Below are 22,348 nucleotides of genomic sequence, written 5' to 3'. Positions count from 1 at the left end.
GAAATATTTGGTTGAACAAGGGGTCACACCAGTTATTTAAACCAAAGGTTCACATACATTTTCCAATGAATACATGTAATATTGGATCATTTTCTTAATAAATAAATGAAGTATAATGTTTTTTTGTGTTCTTTATTTAATTGGGTTCTCTTTATCTAGTTTTCGGACTCGTGTGAAGATCTGATCACATTTCAGGACATATTTATGCAGAAATAGAGAAAATTCTACAGGGTTCACAAACTCTCTGGCACCACTATTTTTTATTTGCAGTTTGTCTTCTTTTGCATATTGGTTGTTTGTCATTCTTTGTGTGTAGTTTTTCATTGATTATACTGTGAATGCCTACATGAAAATGAATCTCATAGTATATGGTGATATATACAGTACTTTGATAATAAATTTTCTTTGACCTTTGAACATCTTGCCTGTGATGGGGTGAGCTCAACTGCACACAGTACTCCAAGTGCAGTCTAACATATTACAGTGGGATTGTTTATATCCACCTCAGCATCTTACATCAGGGGTTCCAAGTTAAAACCTGATCTGAAACTTCACCACCAAAGTAGGCATCACCCTGCCACATTCTCTAGTGACCTGGCTGCATGGACAATCACCTGACATCTCCTTTTATGCAGAAATCATTCAATGTAATAGTCAATTAGACCAAGTTCCTGCTTTGAATGTAAAACGAGTGACAGTTGTCTAAATTTATTAGTTACTTTTGTTGAGTAGCAGTTTTTGGAGTCACATCCGACCATGAATGAAATATTTTGGTAAACAGAATACTTTACCAAAGTATTCTGTTTATGTGTGATTGTTGCTACTGTGTTTTGCACTCTGGCCCCGGAGTATCGCCTTTTCATTTGGCTGTATTCATGTATGGTTGAATAACAATTAAATTTGAACTATTACAGTCCATGCTACAACGAAGTTTGTGCTTGTGATGCACATTTAAAGAGCAGGAGAGTGGGCAAAATTTCTCCCACACCTCGAGTTACTCAGTAGGTCAAGCAGTATCTGTGATGGGAAACGAGATGTCAACATTTCAGGCTGAAATCCTGTGTTAGTCCTGATAGAACATAGAACACTCAGGGCAGAAATGACCAAGACCAAGGGACACAATTTTAAGGTGTTTGGAGGGAAGTATAGTGGGCAAAGTCAGAGGTTAGATTTTTTTTTACACAGAGAATGATAGGTGTGCCGAATACCCTGCCAGGGATGGTGTTGGAGGCAGATATATTAGGGACATTTAAGAAACTCTTAGAGAGGCACATGGATGAAAGAAAAATGGAGGGTTAAATAGGAGGAAAGGGTTAGATTGGTCTTAGCGTAGGTTAAAAGGTTGGCACAACATGGTGGGCCGAAGGGCCAGTAATTGATGTGGCTCCAACATTTTGTCTGTGTAGCTAAGTAGTTACCTTGGTTGGCACAGGCGATTTGGACCAAAGGAGCTGTTTCTGTGCATTATTCCTCTATGAACTCAATGAAACTAAAAACTCAGTGGGGCAGCACAGTAGCGCAGTGGTTGGTGTCACAATGTACAGTGCTAACTGTAAGGTCAGGGTTCAATTTCTACCACTGCCCATAAGGAGTTTGTACGCTCTCCCCATGACCACGAGGGTTTCCTCCAGGCGCTCCGGTTTCCTCCCACAGTCCAAAAATATACAGCGTGGAAAAACGCAAACACGAGGAAATCTCCAGATGCTGGAAATTCAAGCAACACACACAAAATGCTGGTGGAACACAGCAGGCCAGGCAGCATCTATAGGAAGAAGTACAGTCGTTTCAGGCCGAGACCTTTCATCAGGACTAACTGATAAAAGAGATAGTAAGAGATTTGAAAGTGGGAGGGGGAGTGGGAAATCCGAAATGATGGGAGAAGACAGGAGGGAAAGGAATGAAGCTAAGAGCTGGAAAGTTGATTGGCAAAAGGGATACAGAGCTGGAGGAGGGAAAGGATCATGGGACCAGAGGCCTAGGGAGAAAGAAAGGGGGAGAGGAGCACCAGAGGGAGATGGAGAGCAGGCAAGGAGTGATTGTGAGAGGGGCAGAGGGAGAGAAAAGAGAGAGAGAAAAAAAAGAGGAAAAAAGGGGGGGGTGGGTAGGTAAATAAATAAATAAGGGATGGGGTGTGAAGGGGAGGGGGGCATTAATGGAAGTTAGAGAAATCAATGTTGATGCCATCAGGTTGGAGACTACCCAGACCCGAATATAAGGTGGTGTTCCTCCAACCAAATTGTGGGCATACTATGTTGGTGCTGGAAGAATGGTGACACTTGCATGCCACCCCAATACAATCACCAGTGATTTGATTTGATGCAATCAACACATTTCACTATATGTTTCAATGTATATGTGTATGTGACAAATAAAGCTAATATTTAACTTTTAAGAAATAAGAATCTGGTCTGAAGTCTCCAGTTTAGGACTCTCACTCACAACTTTCTGATGCCAAAAGCAGCACTCTGCCTGCTCTCCTGTGGGATGGTTTTGATGCATTAAACAGGAGTGACACTATCTTGTGGTACTGAATCATGTGTGCCTGTGATAGGATGACAGAAAAGGTGTAGGTCGCACCTTCGCTGATCTGCAACCAGCTGACTTCCAACAAGATGTTCCAATATGAACACTTGTGGCGAGGATATTGTTCACCTACCATTGAGAAGCAAGGCTGGTAAAGATATCAGGTGGCTCTGGTTCCTGGAACAGCCTCAGCAGCTCTGGGTCTGAGGTGAGGTGTGCGAGGATTCGCAGTTCGATGTGGGAAAAGTCTGTAACAAAATATAAAGTCGTAAATTATTTGGAGGTAGTGGAGGTGGTTAAGTATTATACACCAGAAGCATTTTAGGAACTTGTTCCCCAGGCTCTGGTACTTTACCTCTATACACAGCAGGATGTTATTAAACTGGAGAGGGCTCAAGAAAAGATTTATGGGCATATTACCAGGACTAGAGGGCTGAGGTTATAATGGGAGATTGGTTAAGCTAGGACTTACTATTCATCTGTAACCAACAGTTATTTCCTGGAGCATACAAGGCTGAGCAGTGACCTTACAGGGGTTCAGAAAAACACAAGGGATATAGATAAGGTGAGTAGCCGAAGTCATTTTCCCAGAAAAGAGAAGTGATTTAGAAGGGATCTGAGGGGCAGTTCTTTTCACATAGAGGGTGGTGAATAACGAGCTGCCAGAGAAAGTGGTAGAGGTGAGTACAATTGCGATGTTTAAAGACACATAGACAGGTATTTGCATGGGAAAGGTTTATAGAATTGAATTGAATTGACTTTATTTCTTACATTCTTCACATATATGAGGAGTAAAATTCTTTACATTAAGTCTCTGTTTAAATGTGCCATCATAGTAACTTATAATCATTTATAATAAATAGAACAGTTAATGTCACATAGAAATACACTCAAATCAGTGCGGGTTAATCAGTTTGATGACCTGGTGGAATAAGCTGTCCTGGAGCCTGTCAGTCCTGGCTTTTATACTGCAGTACCATTTCCCAGATAGTAGCAGCTGGAATAGATTGTAGTTGGGGTGACTTGGGTCCCCAAAGATCCTTCAGGCCCTTTTTACACACCTGTCTTTGTAAATATCCTGAATCATGGGAAGTTCACAACTACAGATGCTCTGGGCTGTCTGTACTACTCTCTGCAGAGTCCAGCGATTAAGGGAGGTACAGTTCCCATACCAGGCAATGATGCAGCCAGTCAGGATGCTCTCAATTGTGCCCCTGTAGAAAATTCTTAGGGTCTGGGGGCCCATACCAAACTTCCCCATCTGTCTGAGGTGAAAGAGAAGCTGATGTGCTTTTTTCACCGCACAGCTGGTGTGTACAGACCACGTGTGGATGCCGAGGAACTTAAAGCTGTTCACCCTCTCAACCCCAGATCCAATGACGTCAATAGTGGTTAGCCCGTCTCCATTCCTCCTGTAATCTACAACCAGCTTCTTTGTTTTCGTGACTTTGAGGGAGAGGTTATTTTCTTGACACCACTGTGTCAGAGAGATGACTTCTTCCCTGTAGGCCATCTCATTATTGTTTGAGATTAGGCTAATAAATGTAGTATCATCAGCAAATTTAATTAGCAGATCAGAGCTGTCGGTGGTGACATCCTCATGGGTATACAGGGAGTAAAGGAAGGACTTAGTACACAGCCCTGAGGGGCTCCTGTGTTGAGGGTCAGAAGGGCAGAGGTGAGGGAGCCCACTCTTACCACCTGCTGGCGATCTGACAGCTGCACAAGGCAGGGTGAAGGCCGAGGTCTCTGAGCTTCCTGTCAAGCCTGGATGGAATTATGGTATTGAATGCTGAACCGTAGTCCAAGAACAGCATTCTCACATAAGCATCCTTCTTCTCCAGATGTGCAAGGAGAGTATGTAGAGCAGTGGCTATTGTGTTGTCTGTCGATCGGTTGTGTCGATGGGCAAATTGTAGGGGGTCCAGCTTGGGTGGTAACAAGCTGCAGATGTAATCCTTGACCAGCCTCTCAAAGCACTTGCTTATTATTGAAGTGAGTGCGACAGGATGCCAGTCATTCAGACATGTTACCTTGGTCTTTTTTGGTACAGGAACAATGGTCGATAATTAGAAGTAGGAGGGCACTCTACACTGGGAGAGGAAGCGATTAAAAATTACTGCAAACACACCTGCCAGTTGTGCTGCACACATCCCGAATACCTGCCCTGGAATGCTGTCCGGTCCTGCAGCCTTGCGACTGTCCACTCGTTGGAAACACTTGCGTATCTCAGCCTCAGAGATGACCAGGTTGCAGGTTGTTGCGGTGTCTTTCCTCAGGGGCTCAGAGTTAGCGACATCGAACCACGTGTAAAAGTGATTGAGCTCATCTGGGGGAGAGGACGCGATGTTGGCGGCACCACAAAGTTTGGCTTTGAAGTCTGCAATGTTATGCAACCCTCGCCACAAGTCACATGTGCTATTCGTTGTCAATCTTGACTCAATCTTGTCCCTGTATTGTTGTTTCACAGCCTTGATAGCTTTGCGCAGATCATAGTTGCTTTTCTCAAGGTCCTGCTGGTAACTGGGACTAGCTCAGGTAGGCAACCTGGCCTGCATGGATGAGATGGGCTGAAGGGCCTGTTTGCATACTATATAAACAGCACGACTCTATGAATCAGAATCAGGTTTAACATCACCAGCATATGTCATGAAATTTGTTGTTTTTCAGCAGCAGTACAATGCAATACGTAATAATAAGTAAACTATAAATTGCAAAAAAGAAACATATCTATATATAAATTAAATAAGCATTGCAAACAGAGCAAAAAAAATTGACATGGTGTAATCACAAACAAGAGAAAATCTGCAGATGCTGGAAATCCGAGCAACACACACACAATGCTGGAGGAACTCAGCAGGCCAGGCAGCATCTGTGGAAAAGAGTAGAATCAACATTTCAGGCCGAGACCCTTCATTAGAACTGGAAAAAAGAGAGAGCAGTCAGAGTAAGAAGGGGAGGGGAGCGGAGGAAGAAACACAAGGTAATAGGTGAAGTGGAGTTGGGGAGGGAAGGGTGAAGTAAAGAGCTGGGAGGTTGATCAGTGACAGTGATACAGGGCTGGAAAAGGGGGAGTCTGACAGGAGAGGACAGAAGATCATGGAAGACAGAAAAGGGGGAGGAGCACCAGAGGGAGGTGATGGACAGGTAGGGAGATACAGTGAGAGAGGGAAATAGGAATGGGGAATGGTGAGGCGGGGGGGGGGGGTGCATTACCAGAAGTTCAAGAAACCGATGTTCATACTATCAAGTTGCAGGCTGTCCAGATAGAATATGAGGAGTTGCTCCTCCAGCCTGAGTGTGGCCTCCTTCACAACAGTAGAGGATACCATGGACTGACATGTCAGAATGGGAATGGAAAATGGAACTAAAATGGGTGGCCATGGGAGATCCCACTTTTTCTGGTAGATGGAGCACCGGTGCTCAGCAAAATGGTCTCCCGATCTATGTCGGGTCTCACCGATATACAGGAGGCCACAGCAGGACCAGATAGTGTACAAGGGTTCATTGTCCATTCAGAAATATGATGACGGAAAGGAAGTAGCTGTACCTAAAATGTTGAGAGATTGTCTTTGCTCTCCTGTACCTCCTCCCTGAAGTAGTATTGAGAAATGGGCACGTCCTGGGTAATGGGGATCCTTATTGATGGATGCTACTTTTTTGAGACATTGCCTTTTGAAAATGTCCTTTCTGCTGGGAAGGCTAGTGCCCATGATGGAGCTGACTAAGGAAGTCAGTAGGCAGAATTAACTTTCTAACCGGTACATTTTTGGAATGTGAGAAGAATCTAGAGCACTCAGAGGAAACCCAGGCACTTCACGGGAAGGATGGACGAGTTTCTTACAGAGGCTGCTGGAATTGAAACTCTAAACTCTGAAGCTCCGAGCTGTAATAGCGTCGCACTAAACACTGTGTTGCCATGGCGCCCAATTCTTTAGGCTTCTATTGTCCAGATGCAGATTTTGACCTGAAACATCTACATTTCCTTCTCCCCCCAACCCCCATGACGCAGATTCTGCTCAACCCTCTGTGTTCCTCCAGCAGATTGTTCGTTGCTTCACGTTACTCCTATAGAGTGGGAGTTCCCAACCTTTTCTATGCCATGGACCAATCTCATTAAGCAAGAGGTCCGTGGACCCCAGGTTGGGAACCCCTACTATAGAGTGATAACTAGAATTTAAGTTCAAATTTAAAAACAATAGAGGAGTTTATAACGAGAGAAAATGAGGAAATAAAAGCAGACAAATGGCAGAGGTGGGGTTTCTGTGCCTTGCTATTCCAACAGCAAGAGATTCTTTGGGCTTTTAGTACTCTGTTGTGAAGCTCTTTTCAATTTCCTCAGTGTCAACTTTTGCCCATGCTATCATAGGCATCTTTCAGAAAATTGCAAAGCATCATTGTGGGGTGGGTTTTAGGATACAGCAACCCGCTGTCTCAGGGCCAATAGAACAAAACAATTAATACAACATCAGGCTAAGTGCTTCTGTTCCACTGACTGGAGTTAAGTGGGAATCAATATTATGCAGCGGGCTGCAAGTATCTTCCAGCCTTGAGACTATATGAAATATGTGACTACAAACGAGGTTCTGAGACATCAATTATAATAACAGTTTTGATTTATATAGCAGCTTTATTGTAGCAAAATGTCCCTGGTCTTTTCATTGAAACTTTATCAGTCAATACTTGAAGGTATGCTTTCTGAAGGGATATTATTTGAGGTGGTTCAATGCTTGGTCAAAGAAGTAAATTTTAAAGAACTTTTTGAAGGGGAGAGAGAGAGTTTGAGGGAGGAAATTCCAAAACTTAGGACACCAGATAGCAATTGATGGCACAATTAAATTCAGGAAAGCTCAGAGAATTAGAGGGACCTGGCTATCTCAGATACCTGGAGGCTGTCCACTTCCCTCTACAGGTGACCTGTTGAGTTTCTCTAGCATATTGTATGTCTTGTATGTCGTTCCAAGATAAATGTTCTCTTTGAAGGGAGTTCAGTGAAACCTCCACTAACTGCTCCCCCTCTGTGATCCCTGCTGTTCTCCAACTCTTCAACCACATGCTCAGCCAGCTTATACTCCTCCTCTTCACCCACCACCCACCACCTTCACATTCTGGCTGCTTCACCCTTCCTTTCCAATCCTGATAAACAGTCTTAACCCAAAACGTTAACCGTTTATCCCTATCCATAGATGCTGCCTGTTCATCCAGCAATTTATGTGTGTTGCTCCGGATTTCCAGCATCTGCGGAATCCCCTGTGTTTATACCTGGGATGATTTTCAGGCTGAATGAGATCAGGGTTAGACAGAGGAGGGTGGCTGGGATTGATTTCTCAGAGATGGATGAGAATTTTGAAATGATGCTCAACCAAAAGCCAGTGTGGCACAGGGGTGTGGGGTGAGAAGGTTTAGGTCAGAAGCTAATCTGTTGTCCAGACAAGGCCACAGCTAAAACTGAGATATGAAAAGTGAAATAGATGCCCGGTATGAACATTGTATGCTTTTTTTTTTCAAAATAGGAACTATGGAATGTATTTGTAAATGTATTTCATTTAGGCATGCATATGATAGAAAAATGGTGGGCAAGTGTAAAGTAGGGAAGTAGGGAAGTGCTGGATTGATTTTAGGTTAAAAGGTCAATACAATATTGTGGGCTGAATGGCCTGTATAGGGCTATAATGTTTTATATTGCAAACTCAGAGGCCATCTTATTAGGTATAGGTGTGGAACACAGTGTGGCTTTCAGCTGTTGTAGCCATTAACTACAAGGTTCATTATGTTGTACATTCAGAGATGCTCTTCTCCACACCACTGTTGTAACCCTAAGCTATCTGAGTTACTGTTATCTTCCTGTCAGCATGAACCAGTCCGGCCATTCTCCTCTGACCTCTCTCATTAACAAAGAACTGCCATTCACTGGATTTTTTTTATGTTTTTCACACCATTTTCTGTAAACTCCAGAGACTGTTGTGTGTGAAAATCCCAGGAGATCAACAGTTTCTGAAATAGTGAAACTGCCCTGTCTGGCACCAACAATCATTCCACGGTCAAAGTCTCTTCGATCGCATTGCTTCCCTCTGGGAGGGTTAGGATGAGTTCTGATAGCTCATTGTGTTTATTCTGATAGTTCAATGTTAGTTCATTGTTTGGTCTGAACAACAACTGAACTTCTTGACCACGTTTGCATGCTTTTATGCACTGAGTTACTGCCTCATGATTGGCTGATTAGATATTCGTATTAATGAGCAGGTGTACAGGGGTACCAGACAAAGTGACCACTCAGTGACTGTCTAAGTGGTGATTAAAGAGGAAATCTTCACCCACGTGTCTCAGCCTCCCTTCCTGCATCAGGCTTCTCATGCGTGTCTGGTGGAGGTTTCCGTATCATTTTGGATGTGAAAGGGATTAAGAGAAACCTGCTGAGTGCATGAGAGTGGTGCTGATGTCAAAGGTCAGCTGTGATCTCATTGGATAGCAGAGTTGGCACAATGGGCCAAATAGTTTACTGCAGCTGCTGTAACTTCAAACCTGTGCTGACTCACCTTCATGAACCCTCTTTCATCAAAGCATCAGTTTTAATATTCCTTCCCATTTTTCTGCAACTTCCTCCAGTTATGTGAACCCTCCAGCACCTCTGCACTCCTCCATTTCTTGTCTCTGATCATCCATGATATCTACTGCTCTATTCCCTTCAGAAAGCAAGGTGCCAAACTTTGAAATTCTTGCCATAAACTCTCTCTCTTTATTTTCCTCCTTACAACCTCACTTTGGACATCAATGCTAATGTGTCCTTCTCTAGCTAGATGTCAAATTTTGTTTGATGTTTTCTGGTAGAGCCTTTATGTTCTCTTTCCATGATACATGTGCTTACTTTTGGCTTTGTTGTCAGACAGCACAAAATAGGCCCTCTGCCACACCTAGTCCACACAAACCAGAATGTCTGTCTGAAATCAGCCCATTTGCTTGCTTTTGGCCCTCCAGACCAGGGGTTGCCAACCTGGGGTCCGCTGACTGTGGCATAAAAACGGTTTGGAGCCATGCTCTAAACTAAGTTGAGTTCACTGCTGAACGTACAAGTACAGTACCATGTATGCACAGGTGCCACGATAAACTTTCCTGTAACCTTTCTTGTCCATGTACCTGCCAAAACACCTTTCAAATGTTTAAATGTCAGATCACCTTTATTTTTCGCCCATACATCGAGACCTACAGTGAAACGTGACATTTGCGCCACATCAAATCAGCGAGGATTGTGCTGAGCAGCCCGCAAGTGCCACTGAGTTTCTGATACCAATATAGCATGCAGGGAATCCTAACTGGTAAGCCTTTGGGATGTGGGGGGAACCCTGAGCGCCTGGCAAAAACGCACACATACAAACTCTCGACGGACAACGGCATGAAGCGAATCCCAATCTTACAGCTGACTGCTATGAAGTGCTACACTAATCAGTGTATCTGTCTCTACCACTTCCTCTGGCAGTTCGTTCCTTATCCCCACGAGCCTCTGTGTGGAAAATTTGCCCCTCAAATCCCCTTTAAATCTTTCCTCTCTCACCTTAAACCAATGTCCTCTGGTTTTAAACCCCTCTACCCCATGAACATTCATGCTGTGTACACCCCTCATGATTTTATAACTCTCAGATCTTGCATTCCAGGATATAAAGTCTCCAGTCTCTCCCTGTAACTCAAGCCCTCCAATCCCAGCAAGCATCAACATAGCCAGAGGGAAAGGAGGCAAAGCACTGGGCAAAAGCAGAGAGAGCCAAGTGGTACTTGTGAAGTGCTCCATAATAACATTCTAGGGCAACTGTAGCATTGTGCATAGGGATAGTGGTTAGCATAATGCTATACAGTACCAGCAACCTGGATTCAATTCCCACCATTGTCTGTAATGAGCTTGTACGTTCACTCTGTACCCATTTGGGTTTCCTCCAGATGTTCCGGTTTCCTCCCACAATCCAAAGATTTGCCAGTTGGTAGATTAATCAGCCATTGTAAATTGTCCCATGATTAGGCTTAAATTGAGGACTGCTGGGCGGCACCACTCGAAATGCCAGAAGGGCTATTCCAAACTGTATCTCTATAAAATGAAATTTAAAAATAAATTTCAGTGCCAGTGATCGGAGTTAGATTCCCTCTGCTGCCTGTAAGGTGTTTGTACTTTCTGATGTGACTGTGCGGGTTTCCTGTGGGTGCTCTGGTTTCCTCCCACATTGCAAAAGTGTACAGGTTAGTAGCTTCATTGGTCACATGGGTGTAACTGGGCGGTGCGGGCTCGTTGGGCTTGAAGAGCTTGTTACCATGCTGTTTCACTATATAAAAACAAAATTAAATTTACTAAAATTGCTGTTGCAGCGATATCAGCTCTCTTACATTGATACCAGGTGCCTTAATGATCCCCTGGTGTGAAGAAGAGCTCCCATGCTCCAGATTTTAATAGATGCACTGAAAACAATAACGTGGAATGGTTCCAGGACAGTGTAACTGCAGCAGACAGAGGATGTGAAAACTAAAGAAACCCGCAATGCATCTTTTGTAAACTTATTCCCACAAGTCATTAGGAGTGAGCCAGAAACTTGAGGTATTGTAACTTTCAAAGTCAAGGTAAATTTTATTATCAAAGCACAGACACATTACCGAAATGCCTTTTCTTGTAGGCATTTACAGGAAAATAAATAAATACAGCAAAAATTTTAAAAATCTATACATAAGTGGCACATGAATGAAGGAAAACTGAAGGGCCATATGGATGGATCTTGGTGTGGGTTAAAGGGTTGGCACAACGTTGTGGGCCATGCTGTACTGTTTTATGTTTTATGTTCAATATTCAAAAAACAATGCCTGACAAGTAACAAATGTGCAAAAGGAGACAAATTGTGCAAATTAAAATAAAGCTGAGAACATGAGTTGTGAAGAGTCTTTGAGAGTGAGAGTGTAGGTTGTAAAATCAGTTCAGAGTGGTGGTGAGTGCAGTTATCCAGAGTATTTGTGAAAAAGATTGGTGACACTGCAGCTTTGCTGTAGACCAGGCACCACAGGAGAGTTGACAGCATTTCAGTAAAGTTTCTGCAATTATCTGTGGGCTGATCTACAAGGCTGCAGAAGATCCTATTTAGTGTGAACTGAGACATTGTCTAGTCTGCCAGGCAGGTTCAATCATAATCTCCACTCTCAAAGAACACAGGGAATTTCAACCCATGGTCATCTTAAGAATATGCTCAAAGCACAATTATCCATCATCTGAAGACCATGAAACTGGAAAAGGAGGCACAAATGATTCATGAGGGTGTTTGATATTTGGAGTAATAGCGTTACATTAACTATCCCACCCTATTTGTATTGAGTTGCGGCTCCCAGGAAGGGGAGCTACCAGTGAGGAGACAATCGCCTGCTATAGAGTGGTTGGAGGTGGGTTCAAGACTAATTGGAATTCGAAGATTCAAGACTGTTTAATGTCATTTCCAGTATACAAGTGTAAAGGAGAACAAAATAATTGTTACTCCTCATCACAAAAAAATCACAATAAGAGCACAATAATTCCCTCTTACAATTTAAAGTGGTTCATAGGGCTTACATGTCTAAAGATAAGCTATCTCGTTTTTATTCGGATATATCTCCTTTCTGTGAAAGCTGTAATAATGGAGAAGCTTCATTAATTCACATGTTTTGGACATGTCCGAGCCTTGAAAGATACTGGAAGGGAGTACAGTATTCCAGACTTTCTCGGTACTTTTCATGGTAAATTTTAAGCCTAACCCTTTTACCCAATTTATCCAAAATAAAAGAATTTATTTTGGAGACACCGGATTTGTACATTTTGGCTTTTACTTCTCTTATAACTAGAAGGGCGCTCTTGCTTAAATGGAAGGATGCTGTTCTGCCTACTCATGCTCAATGGTTACGGGATGTTATGTCATGCTTAAATTTAGAGAAGATCAAATGTTCAGTTATTGAATCTAGCCAAGACTTTTAGACATTGTGGGGACCATTTTTGACTTATTTGCAAAACCTTTAATTTGTTGTAAAGTACAGATGGTGGCTAATAATATATTTTATTATATGATAAGGGATTTTTCCCCTTTTTTTCTTGCTTTTCCTAACAGCTCTGACTTTGGTAATGGGTTTAGATTTTTTTGTATGACAAAATTATTATATTTCAATATTACAATTTAATTTAATTTTTATGAATACAGGGATTTGTCATTGTAACTGTATTTTTAATACAATGTATTTGGTACTATTTTATTTTGTTTCTTTTGACTAATAAATCTTCTTGTACTCTGTATTCCTCTATGCAGAAACTAATAAAAATATTGAAAGTGAAAAAACACAATAAATATAAATATATATGATAGCTTATGTAGATTAATTGTAAGTCCATAAAGTGTCGCTAGGCACAAGAGTGTCTAGAGATATGGTGACTGACTGGAAACGATAAAGTAGTGGTGGTTGGGGTTGTGGAGGGGTGGGTTAGTGGGTGAACATATTGATCAGCCTTACTGCTTGGGGAAAATAATATTTTTTGTACCAGCCAGGCTGTGAGAATGAGTAGGTGTCAGCAGGAATCTCCACAATGTGTAAGGTTCACTGAAAACTACTGCTTTGTGCCTCTGCACTCTTCAGGTAGGTATTATTCGCTTGAGTTGCCCACGGGAACACCGGGTGTTAGCATGTAAGTTTAGCAAATATTTAGCCAACACGTGGAACTGGAGACCTTGTTGCAAAGAAAGAATGGTGTTTAAAAGAAAGGTGAGGGTTACAATTGTACAGGATGGAAGGGTTACAATTGTATCAGATGTAGTTAACAAATATACAGTGTGCAAATGAAACAACTGTGCAGGGTGTAAGGGCTACAATTACTGTATATAGGGTGTGAGGTTACAACTGGACAGAATGCAAGGGTTACAATTATACATGGTGTAAAGGTCACATTTATCTTCCGAAATGATATCAATAAGATTGAAAGAGTGCAGAGAAAATTTGCAAGAATGTTGCCAGGACTTGAGGACCTCAGACAGAGGAGCTCCCTGATATAGGAGAAGGCTGAATAGGATAGGACTTTATTCCCTGGTGAATGAGGGAAGATTTTATAGAGGTATACAGATTATAAGGGATATAGATAGGGTGAATGCAAAGAGGCTTTTTCCATTGAGGTTGGGTGAGTATAACTAAGTTAAGGATGAAGGGTGAAATGTTTAAGGGGAACATGAGGGGAAACTTCTTCACTCAGAGGGTGGTGAGAGCGTGGAACGAGCTGCCAGTGGATGCAGGTTCGATTGCAACATTTAAAGGAAATTTGGATAGCTATATAGATGGGATGGATATGGAGGCCAAGTGCTGGCTGATAGGATGAGGCAGAATAACATTTCGGTAGGGCTAGATGGGCCAAAGGGCCATGATATAGTATTCTATGACTCTTTTAATCTATTGAGGGTGTAAGGCTTACAACTGTTACAGAGTTTAAGGTTACACCAGGAGTATGGCATACAATATCCTCCACAACTTCTGCCATTTCCAAAGGGAAACTAGACCCCCTCCTCATCCCCCCCCCCCCCCGGTTTCACAGGGATCGTTTCCTCCGTGATTCTCTTGTCCGTTCATCCCTCCCTCTCAGCATTTATGCCTGCGGGCAGCCTCCGTGCCGCACCTGCCCATACACCTCTTCCCTCATCTCCATTCAAAGCCCCTGGCAGTCTGTCCAGGTAAGGCAACACTTCACCTGCAAAGCTGCTGGTGGGTCATCTATTGTGTCCAGCGCCCCTGGCGGAGCCTCCTCTACATTGGTGAAACACATTGCATATCGGGGGGGCCGTTTCGTCAAGCACTTCCACACCACCCGCCGCAAGTGGGAATTCCCAGAGACCAAACATTTTAATTTTCACTCCCATTCCCAATCCACCGTGACAGTCCATGACTTCCTGTTGTGTAACAAGAAGACTACCCTTAGGGTGGTCCTGCAGTCTTAGTTTCACTGAGTAATCGTTGGTAGCCCACTTAAGTCCCACTACTGATTAGCTGTTCTCACAGAGGACAACAAATGTTGGGTTTCCTTGATTTCCTTAATCAAAGAGAGCAGTGAGGCTATTTGCAAAGCACATTACACAGAGTAGTCAGACATGTGCCCTGTGAATATGTTACTGGAGGGTTATGAATATTCAGTCCATGAGCAAAATTTTCCAATAAAAATCATTCACCTCATAAGTATGCCAAATTGTTGCATGTTATGTGTGCTCCCAGTGGCACTTTGCAATCAGAGGGAAGTGCATCGCTGGGAAATATTAACCTGTTTTCAGCTTCCTTACGGATCACTGCCTAAGGTCACCCTCAGCTGACAAGTTTACTTTGGCAGGAGACTTTACTGCCTCCCTATGTTACCTTGAACAATCCTGTAACTGCACCGGGCAGGGCTGTGGAGAGAGTGAAAATGGTCAGGAAGCTATCCATGCCTCCAAGGAAGAGTGGGTCTTAGGGAAGTGTCTCAGACCTCAACAGGACAAGATCCTCTGGGCAAACTGCTACAGACAAGGTTGGATGGTCAGGAAAACAAGAGATTTCCAGTGATGGAGACCACCTGCATTCCTAGTTTCCAGAAGCAGTCTTCAAGCCTTTTAGTCTACCCCCTTAAACACACCAGACCAGATAAAATATTCTGCCACACTACCACCCTCTACTGATGTTACTTTTAATGCAACAGCATATTACATGAGGAATTTCACATTGTTTGTCAGTGATTTAGATAATGGAACTGATGGCTTTGTGGCAAAGTTTGCGGATGATACAAAGACAGGTGGAGGGCTAGGTGGTGCCGAGGAAGCAATGCGATTGCAGCAGGACTTAGACAATTGGAAGAATGGGCAAAAAAGTGGCAGATGGAATACAGTGTTGGGAAATGTATGATAATGCATTTTGGTAAAAGGAACAATAGTGCGGACTATTATCTGAATGGGGAGAAGGTTCAAACATCAGAGGTGCAGAGTGACTTAGGAGTCCTCGTGCAAGACTCATAGAAGGTTAATTTACAGGATGAGTGTGGTAAAAAAGGCAAATGCAGTGTTGGCATTTATTCCATGGGGAATAGAATATAATAGCAAGCAGATAATGCTGAGCCTTTATAAGACTAGTCAGGCCACACTTGGAGTATTGTCAACAGTTTTGGACCCAATATCTCCAAAAGGATATGTTGTCATTGAAGAGGGTCCAGAGGAGGTTCACAAGGATGATTTTGGGAATGAAGGGGTTAACATATGACAAGGGTTTGGCAGCTTAGGGCCATTACTCACTGGAATTTAGAAGAATGTGAGGGGATCTCATTGAAATCTACCAAATGTTGAAAAGACTAGATAGGGTAGAGAAGAGGTTTCCTGTGGTGAGGGTATCCAGAATTAGAGGGCACAGCTCCAAAATTGAGAGGCAACCCTTTAGAACAAAGGTAAGGAGGAATTTTTGTTAGCCAGAGTGAAATGCTCTGCCACAGACTATGATGAAGGCAATAGACAATAGACAATAGAAGTAGACCATTCGGCCCCTCGAGTCTGCACCGCCATTCTGAGATCATGGCTGATCATTCACTATCAATACCCAGTCCCTCCCTGCCTTGTCCCCATATCCCCCGATTCCCCTATCCATCAGATATCCATCTAGCTCCTTCTTGAAAGCATCCAGAGAATTGGCCTGCACCGTCTTCCGAGGCAGTGCATTCCACACCTCCACAACTCTCTGGGAGAAGAAGTTTTTCCTCAACTCTGTTTTAAATAACTGACCTCTTATTCTCAATCCATGCCCTCTGGTACTGGACTCTCCCAACATCTGGAACATATTTCCTGCCTCAATCCTATCAAATCCTTTAATTATCTTAAACGTTTCAATCAGATCCCCTCTCAATCTCCTCAATTCCAGTGTGTACAAGCCCAATCTCTCCAATCTCTCTGTGTAAGACAGCCCTGTCATCCCAGGAATCAACCTAGTGAATCTACGCTGCACTTCCTCAATTGCCAGAATGTCCTTCCTTAAACCTGGAGACCAAAACTGTACACGATACTCCAGGTGTGGTCTCACCAGGGCTCTGTACAAATGCAAGAGGATTTCCTTGTTCTTGTACTCAATTCCCCTTGTAATAAAGGCCAACATTCCATTTGCCCTCTTCACTGCCTGTTGCCCTTGCTCATTCACCTTCATTGACTAATGAACTAGGACTCCTAGGTCTCTTTGCATTTCTCCCTTACCTAACTCTACACCGTTCAGACAATACTCTGCCCTCTTGTTCCTGCTTCCAAAGTGGATAACTTCACATTTATTCACATTGAATGACATCTGCCAAGTATCTGCCCACTCACCCAGCCTATCCAAGTCTCCCTGTATTCTCCTAACGTCCTCTTCGCATGTCACACTGCCACCCAGTTTAGTATCGTCAGCAAACTTGCTAATATAGTTTTCAATGTCCTCATCTAAATCATTGACATAAATTGTAAAGAGCTGTGGTCCCAATACAGAGCCCTGTGGTACCCCACTAGTCACCTCCAGCCAGTTCGAGAAACACCCATTCACTGCTACCCTTTGCTTTCTATCTGCCAACCAGTTTTCTATCCATGTTGAAACCCTGCCCCCAATGCCATGAGCTCTGATTTTACTCACCAATCTCCTATGTGGCACCTTATCGAATGCCTTCTGAAAATCTAGGTACACTACATCCACTGGCTTACCCTTGTCTAACATCCTTGTTACACCCTCAAAAAACTCCAACAGATTAGTCAAGCATGATTTGCCCTTGGTAAATCCATGCTGGCTCAGCCTAATCCTATTACTGCCATCAAGATATGCCACTATTTTGTCCTTAATAATGGACTCAAGCATCTTCCCCACAACTGACGTTAGGCGATAGTTCTCCATTTTCTCCTTCCCTCCCTTCTTGAAAAGTGGGATAACATTAGCCACTCTCCAATCTTCAGGAACTGATCCTGAATCTAAGGAACATTGGAAAATGATTACCAATGCATCCGCAACTTCCTGAGCCACCTCTTTTAGAACCCTCGAATGCAGACCATCTGGACCCGGGGATTTATTAGCCTTCAGTCCTATCAGTCTACTCATCACAGTTTCTTTCCTAATGTCAATCTGTTTCAATTCTTTTGATAACTTATGACCCTGGCCCATCCATATATCTGGGAGATTGCTTGTGTTCTCCCTGGTGAAGACAGATCTAAAGTATGCATTAAATTCTGTTGCCATTTCCCTGTTTCCCACAACAACTTCTCCCAATTATGTTAGTATATTTAAGGCAAAAGTTGATAATTTCTTGATCAGTCAGGGTATCAAAGGATATGGCGGAAAGAAAGGTGTATGGGGTTGAGTGAGATCCAGGATCAGCCATGATGGAATGGCACAGCAGACTCAATGGGCTGCATGGCCTAATTCTGCTCCTGTGTCTTGTGGTCTTATGGAATCTTCCAATCTCCTCACACCATCTAAAATATCAGCTGAAATATCCCTCGGAAAAAAAAAGAGACAGACAGACAGACAAATAAAAAGAGAGACAGAGACAGAGAAAGAGAGAGAGAAAAGATCAGGAAGTGTCACCATGCTTCTGACACCAACATAGCATTTCCACAACTTACTAGCCTAACTTGTATGTCTTTGAAATGTAAGAGAAAGCAGGAGCACCCAGAGGAAGTCCATGCAGTCACAGGGAAAAAGTACAAACTCCTTATAGGCAGCAATGGAATTGAACTCTGATCTTACAGCCTGTGTTGTAAAGCATTGTGCTAACTGTTGTGCTATCATGTGGGAGAGAGAGAGGGAAAGAGTGAGATAGAAAGAATCGGAGAGAAAAGGAGAGAGGGAAAAGAGAATCAGAGAGAGAGAAAGTGAGAGAGAAAGAGAAATATGCTGAATGAAACAGAAAAATAACCTCCTCCATCCTCACTGTTCAGATCTGGTCAAGGCCAGACCAGCAACCAAGCAAAACCAGAGAATGCTGGGAATGCTCAGCAGATGGAGGAGCATCTGTGAAAAGAGAAACTGCCGAGGTTATGCCCTAATAATCAGAAGCTAGGAATCAAACAGAGAAGTGAAAGATTTAGATGAAACCAAAGGAACAGACCCAAAGGTGCACAATACAGTACATATAACTCACACACAACACATAAGGAGAGACAATGGCAACTCCTTGGCTTGCATCTTCAGAAACAGCTCTATTTCTACCTTTAATATCTCTATTTTTCCCTTTCATGGATCTTTTGAAGACCCTGACCTGGAGTTACACGCTGACTTCAGTTCGTTGTGGGAATGGGAGCTGCTCTAGAGATTTCACGACTGACCATTATTCAACATACCAAGGATGCAGCCTAAGAGGTTAGCTCACCTTCGGAGTTCTGGGATCTCATGGCTCTAGAGAAGGGCAGACCGAAGGTCATTGTCCCAGCTGGAAATCGGTGTGCATGGGAGACAGAAGATCTCTGGCTATGTGCCCAGAGACCTGAGATCAGAGCTCAGAAAAAGCAACGCAATGGACTTTTACCATTGTAAATCAGTGAGTTCTTTGTTACGTCTCTCCTCTTGCTGTGAAACAGAGACACCTCTTTCTCCTTTATTAGGGAGAAAGAGAGCCTGTGGTATGTCGAATACTGGGTGAACACATAGTCTTCGGGGGTAACTGCAAGTCTGTGTCTTTGCTGTTGCTTTGCTCACGCTTGAGGTGGTGGGAGCTTTTGTTTTGCCAGTGGGGGAGGAGGGATCATTGCTTTGCTGCTGCTTACACGTGGGAGGGGGGGCTTTGGGGTTCTAACATTTAACTGTCATTCATTTTTTGGAGGCACTCCTCTATTTTCAAGGATGGTTGCCAAGAAAAATAATTTCAGGATGTATATTGTATACATTTCTCTGACATTAAACGTACCCTTGAAAACTTTAACATAATATTACCATTAATACCATTAACAGATAATAAAATATATTCCAGATAGATTAATAGTTAGGATAAGGTGCATTTTGGACACAAGTCAAAAAGTTAAACAGTCTTCTTCAGTGACTGCGCTAATCCCATGTTATTCTCCCTACAAATCACACACTCTGATTTTATCACTTATCCATATACAGTTCTGTACAAAGGTCTTAGCCACCCTAGATTTTTTATATGGTTTCATATGATATGGCTTCCACACAGCCCTGATCTCAATATCATCTGGGATTGCCTGGAGAGACAGAAGACAGAGAGACAGGCAAAGTCTGCAGAAGAACTGTGGCAAGTTTTCCAAGATGCTTGCAACAACCTACCAGCTGATTATCTTATAAAACTGCACAACAGCACAACTAAGAGAATTGATGCTATTTTAAAGGCAAAGGGCATTCACATCAAATATTGATTTGATTTCATTTTTCTCTGCTTACTGTTCTTTATAAAATATTTTGTTCGTTAGAAACTTTTCATTTCCTTACTTTTAAAGCATCCTTGCTTTTCAGATTTTTTTTTGCATGTGCCTAAGACTTTTATACAGTACTGTGCAAAGGATACTTTACAGTGGTGAAGTAAAATGCCAACTTGGACACCTTTGGGATGTGAGAGAGAAATAGAACTTGGAGCACACAGGGGAAGTCACACAGGGAGAACAGGGATGAAAGAAAAAGTGAGGGCTATGTGGGAAGGAAGTATTAGATTGATCTTGGAGTAGGTTAAAAGGTCAGCACAACATTGTGGCCAAAGGGGCTGTACAGCACTGCGCTGTCCCATCTGCAACTGGTCCAGAATGCCACAGCCAGGCTCCTGACAGGTGCCCAGAAGAGGGACCATATTACTCCTATCCTGGCCTCCCTCCACTGGCTGCCAGTACGGTTCAGAATTGATTTTAAGATTCTCCTGTTTGTTTATAAGGCCCTAAATGGGCTACCCCCCCCCCCATATCACAGACCTTTTAACCTTTATTCTACTTCCAGGTCCTTCAGGTCGGCTGACTTGGGGCTCCTGGCTGTCCCGCGACTTAAGCTCAGGGGTGACCGCGCCTTTGCTGTTGCAGCCCTAGACTGTGGAACAGCATTCACCTCCCTATCAGATCTGCCCCCTCCATCGACTCTTTTAAATCCAGGCTCAAAACTTACTTTTATTCACTAGCATTTGAGTCCTGATGTGGCTGATTTTTGGTTTGTGCCTAAGCCCTTGTGTTGTTTCTTTTGTGCCAATAAGCTGTTTGCCTTGTTGGTTATGTCTGTGTTTCTTGTATTTGTGATCTGCTCTGATCTGTACAGCACTTTGGTCAACGTGGGTTGTTTTTAAATGTGCTATACAAATAAACTTGACTTGACTATTCTATGTTTTAGGTTAAGAGGAAATCTCCACACAGACAGCACTCAAGGTCAGGATTAAACCTGCATCTACAGTGGACCTGCCCAGCAGAAACGGGCATAGAAGGACAAGTTGAGAAGATTGTTTAATGTCATCTCCAGTCAACAGTAAAACAAAATAGTTGTTACTCCGGATCTGATGCAGCACAAAAATTAACACAATAAAATAAAGAACACTATAATGAAAAAAACACAATAAATATAATACATATATAACTTATACGCATAGATTGATTGTATGTCCATAAAGTGACGCTATGCAAAGGAGTGTCTGTACATAAGGTGACTGACAGGAAATGATTAAGTAATGGTGCTTGGGGATGTGGAGGGGTGGGTTAGTGGGTGGAGATGTTGATCAGCCTTATTGCTTGGGAAAAGTAACTGCTTTTGAGTCTGGTGGTCCTGATGCTACTTAGCCTCCTCCCTGATGGGAGTGGGACAAGCAGTCCATGAATAGGATGGGTGAGACCCTTCATGATGTTAACGTCACTTTTCTGGCAATGTGCTGTATATACGTTGTTGATGGTGGGTAGGCTGCTGCCAGTGATGCATTGGGCAGTGGTAGAACCTCCCTGTCCACCGCGGTAGAGCTTCTGTATCATGCAGTGATGCAGCAAATTAGGATGCTCTCTACCACACATCGAGAGATGAATGAGAGCAGATTGAGAGGCAATGAAAACACTGCTGGCAATGTGAGGTACAAAACACTGTGAGTCGACCTTTGTCATCAATAATCTCTGGGACCCTGCTCCTTCTTGAGGGCTCTTTTGATTCTAAGTGCATTCAGTTTAAACACATAAACTATGCAAACAATTGACTGGAAAGGGCTCATTTCTTCAGAATGTAAAATTTTAACAGGAATAAACCTGAAAAACTGCTCCAGGCTGAAGGCTAATGAGTTCATCATCAGTGGAGGCCAATTCGTCAAGGTTACACTTACCCCATTTATGATAATATTGAGAATGAGAATCAGAATCACTCTGGCCTCTTACTTCTCACCTGCTTATCTCCTCCCCCTGGTGCTCCTCTTCCTTCCCTTTCTCCTATGGTCAACTATCCTCTACTATCAAATTTCTTGTTCTTCAGCCCTTTACCTTTCCTACCCTGAGTGTCAGATGTGGGATCTCCAGGAGACTTCCAACTTCCCTGATGGCCACATCTGCACCAAATGCATCGAGACGCAGCTCCTTAGAGACCATGTTAGGGAACTGGAGCTGCGGCTCGATGACCTTCGGCTTCTTAGGGTAAGTGAATCAGTGATAGACAGGAAATACAGGGAGGTAGTCACCCCAAGATAATAGGAGACTGATAAATGGATGACTGTCAGGAGAAGGAAGGGAGAATGTCAGACATTGGAGGCCACCCCTGTGGTCGTTCACCTCAACAATAAGTACTCTATTTTGAGTATTGTTGGTGGGGGAGACCTACCTGGGGGAAGCAACAGTGGCCATGTCTTTGGCATTGAGTCTGGTCCTATACTTCAGAAGGATGGGAAACTGAA

At 43.1% G+C, this 22,348-nt stretch overlaps 1 protein-coding gene and 1 long non-coding RNA gene across 3 annotated transcripts in view; one reads left to right on the top strand and one right to left on the bottom strand.

The window, feature by feature from the left end:
• poln (polymerase (DNA directed) nu) overlaps positions 1–22,348 on the bottom strand; it is a 283,259-nt gene that overhangs the window by 96,870 nt on the left and 164,041 nt on the right. Inside the window, exon 15 of the mRNA XM_059974013.1 lies at positions 2,657–2,771. Within this exon, the coding sequence (XP_059829996.1) occupies positions 2,657–2,771 (115 nt within the window). The remainder of the gene's footprint in view (positions 1–2,656; positions 2,772–22,348) is intronic.
• Positions 3,096–21,091, top strand: LOC132396557 (uncharacterized). Of its 2 annotated transcripts, none has more exons than XR_009513020.1 (3): positions 3,096–3,203; positions 18,756–18,864; positions 20,824–21,091. It is a non-coding gene; the product is annotated as an uncharacterized LOC132396557 (long non-coding RNA). The 2 variants fall into 2 exon arrangements; XR_009513019.1 differs by having other exon boundaries at positions 18,756–19,042.

Source organism: Hypanus sabinus, chromosome 7, assembly GCF_030144855.1.
Source record: "Hypanus sabinus isolate sHypSab1 chromosome 7, sHypSab1.hap1, whole genome shotgun sequence".
Taxonomy (NCBI): Eukaryota; Metazoa; Chordata; class Chondrichthyes; order Myliobatiformes; family Dasyatidae; genus Hypanus; species Hypanus sabinus.
This window is presented reverse-complemented; position numbering and strand designations above follow the sequence as displayed.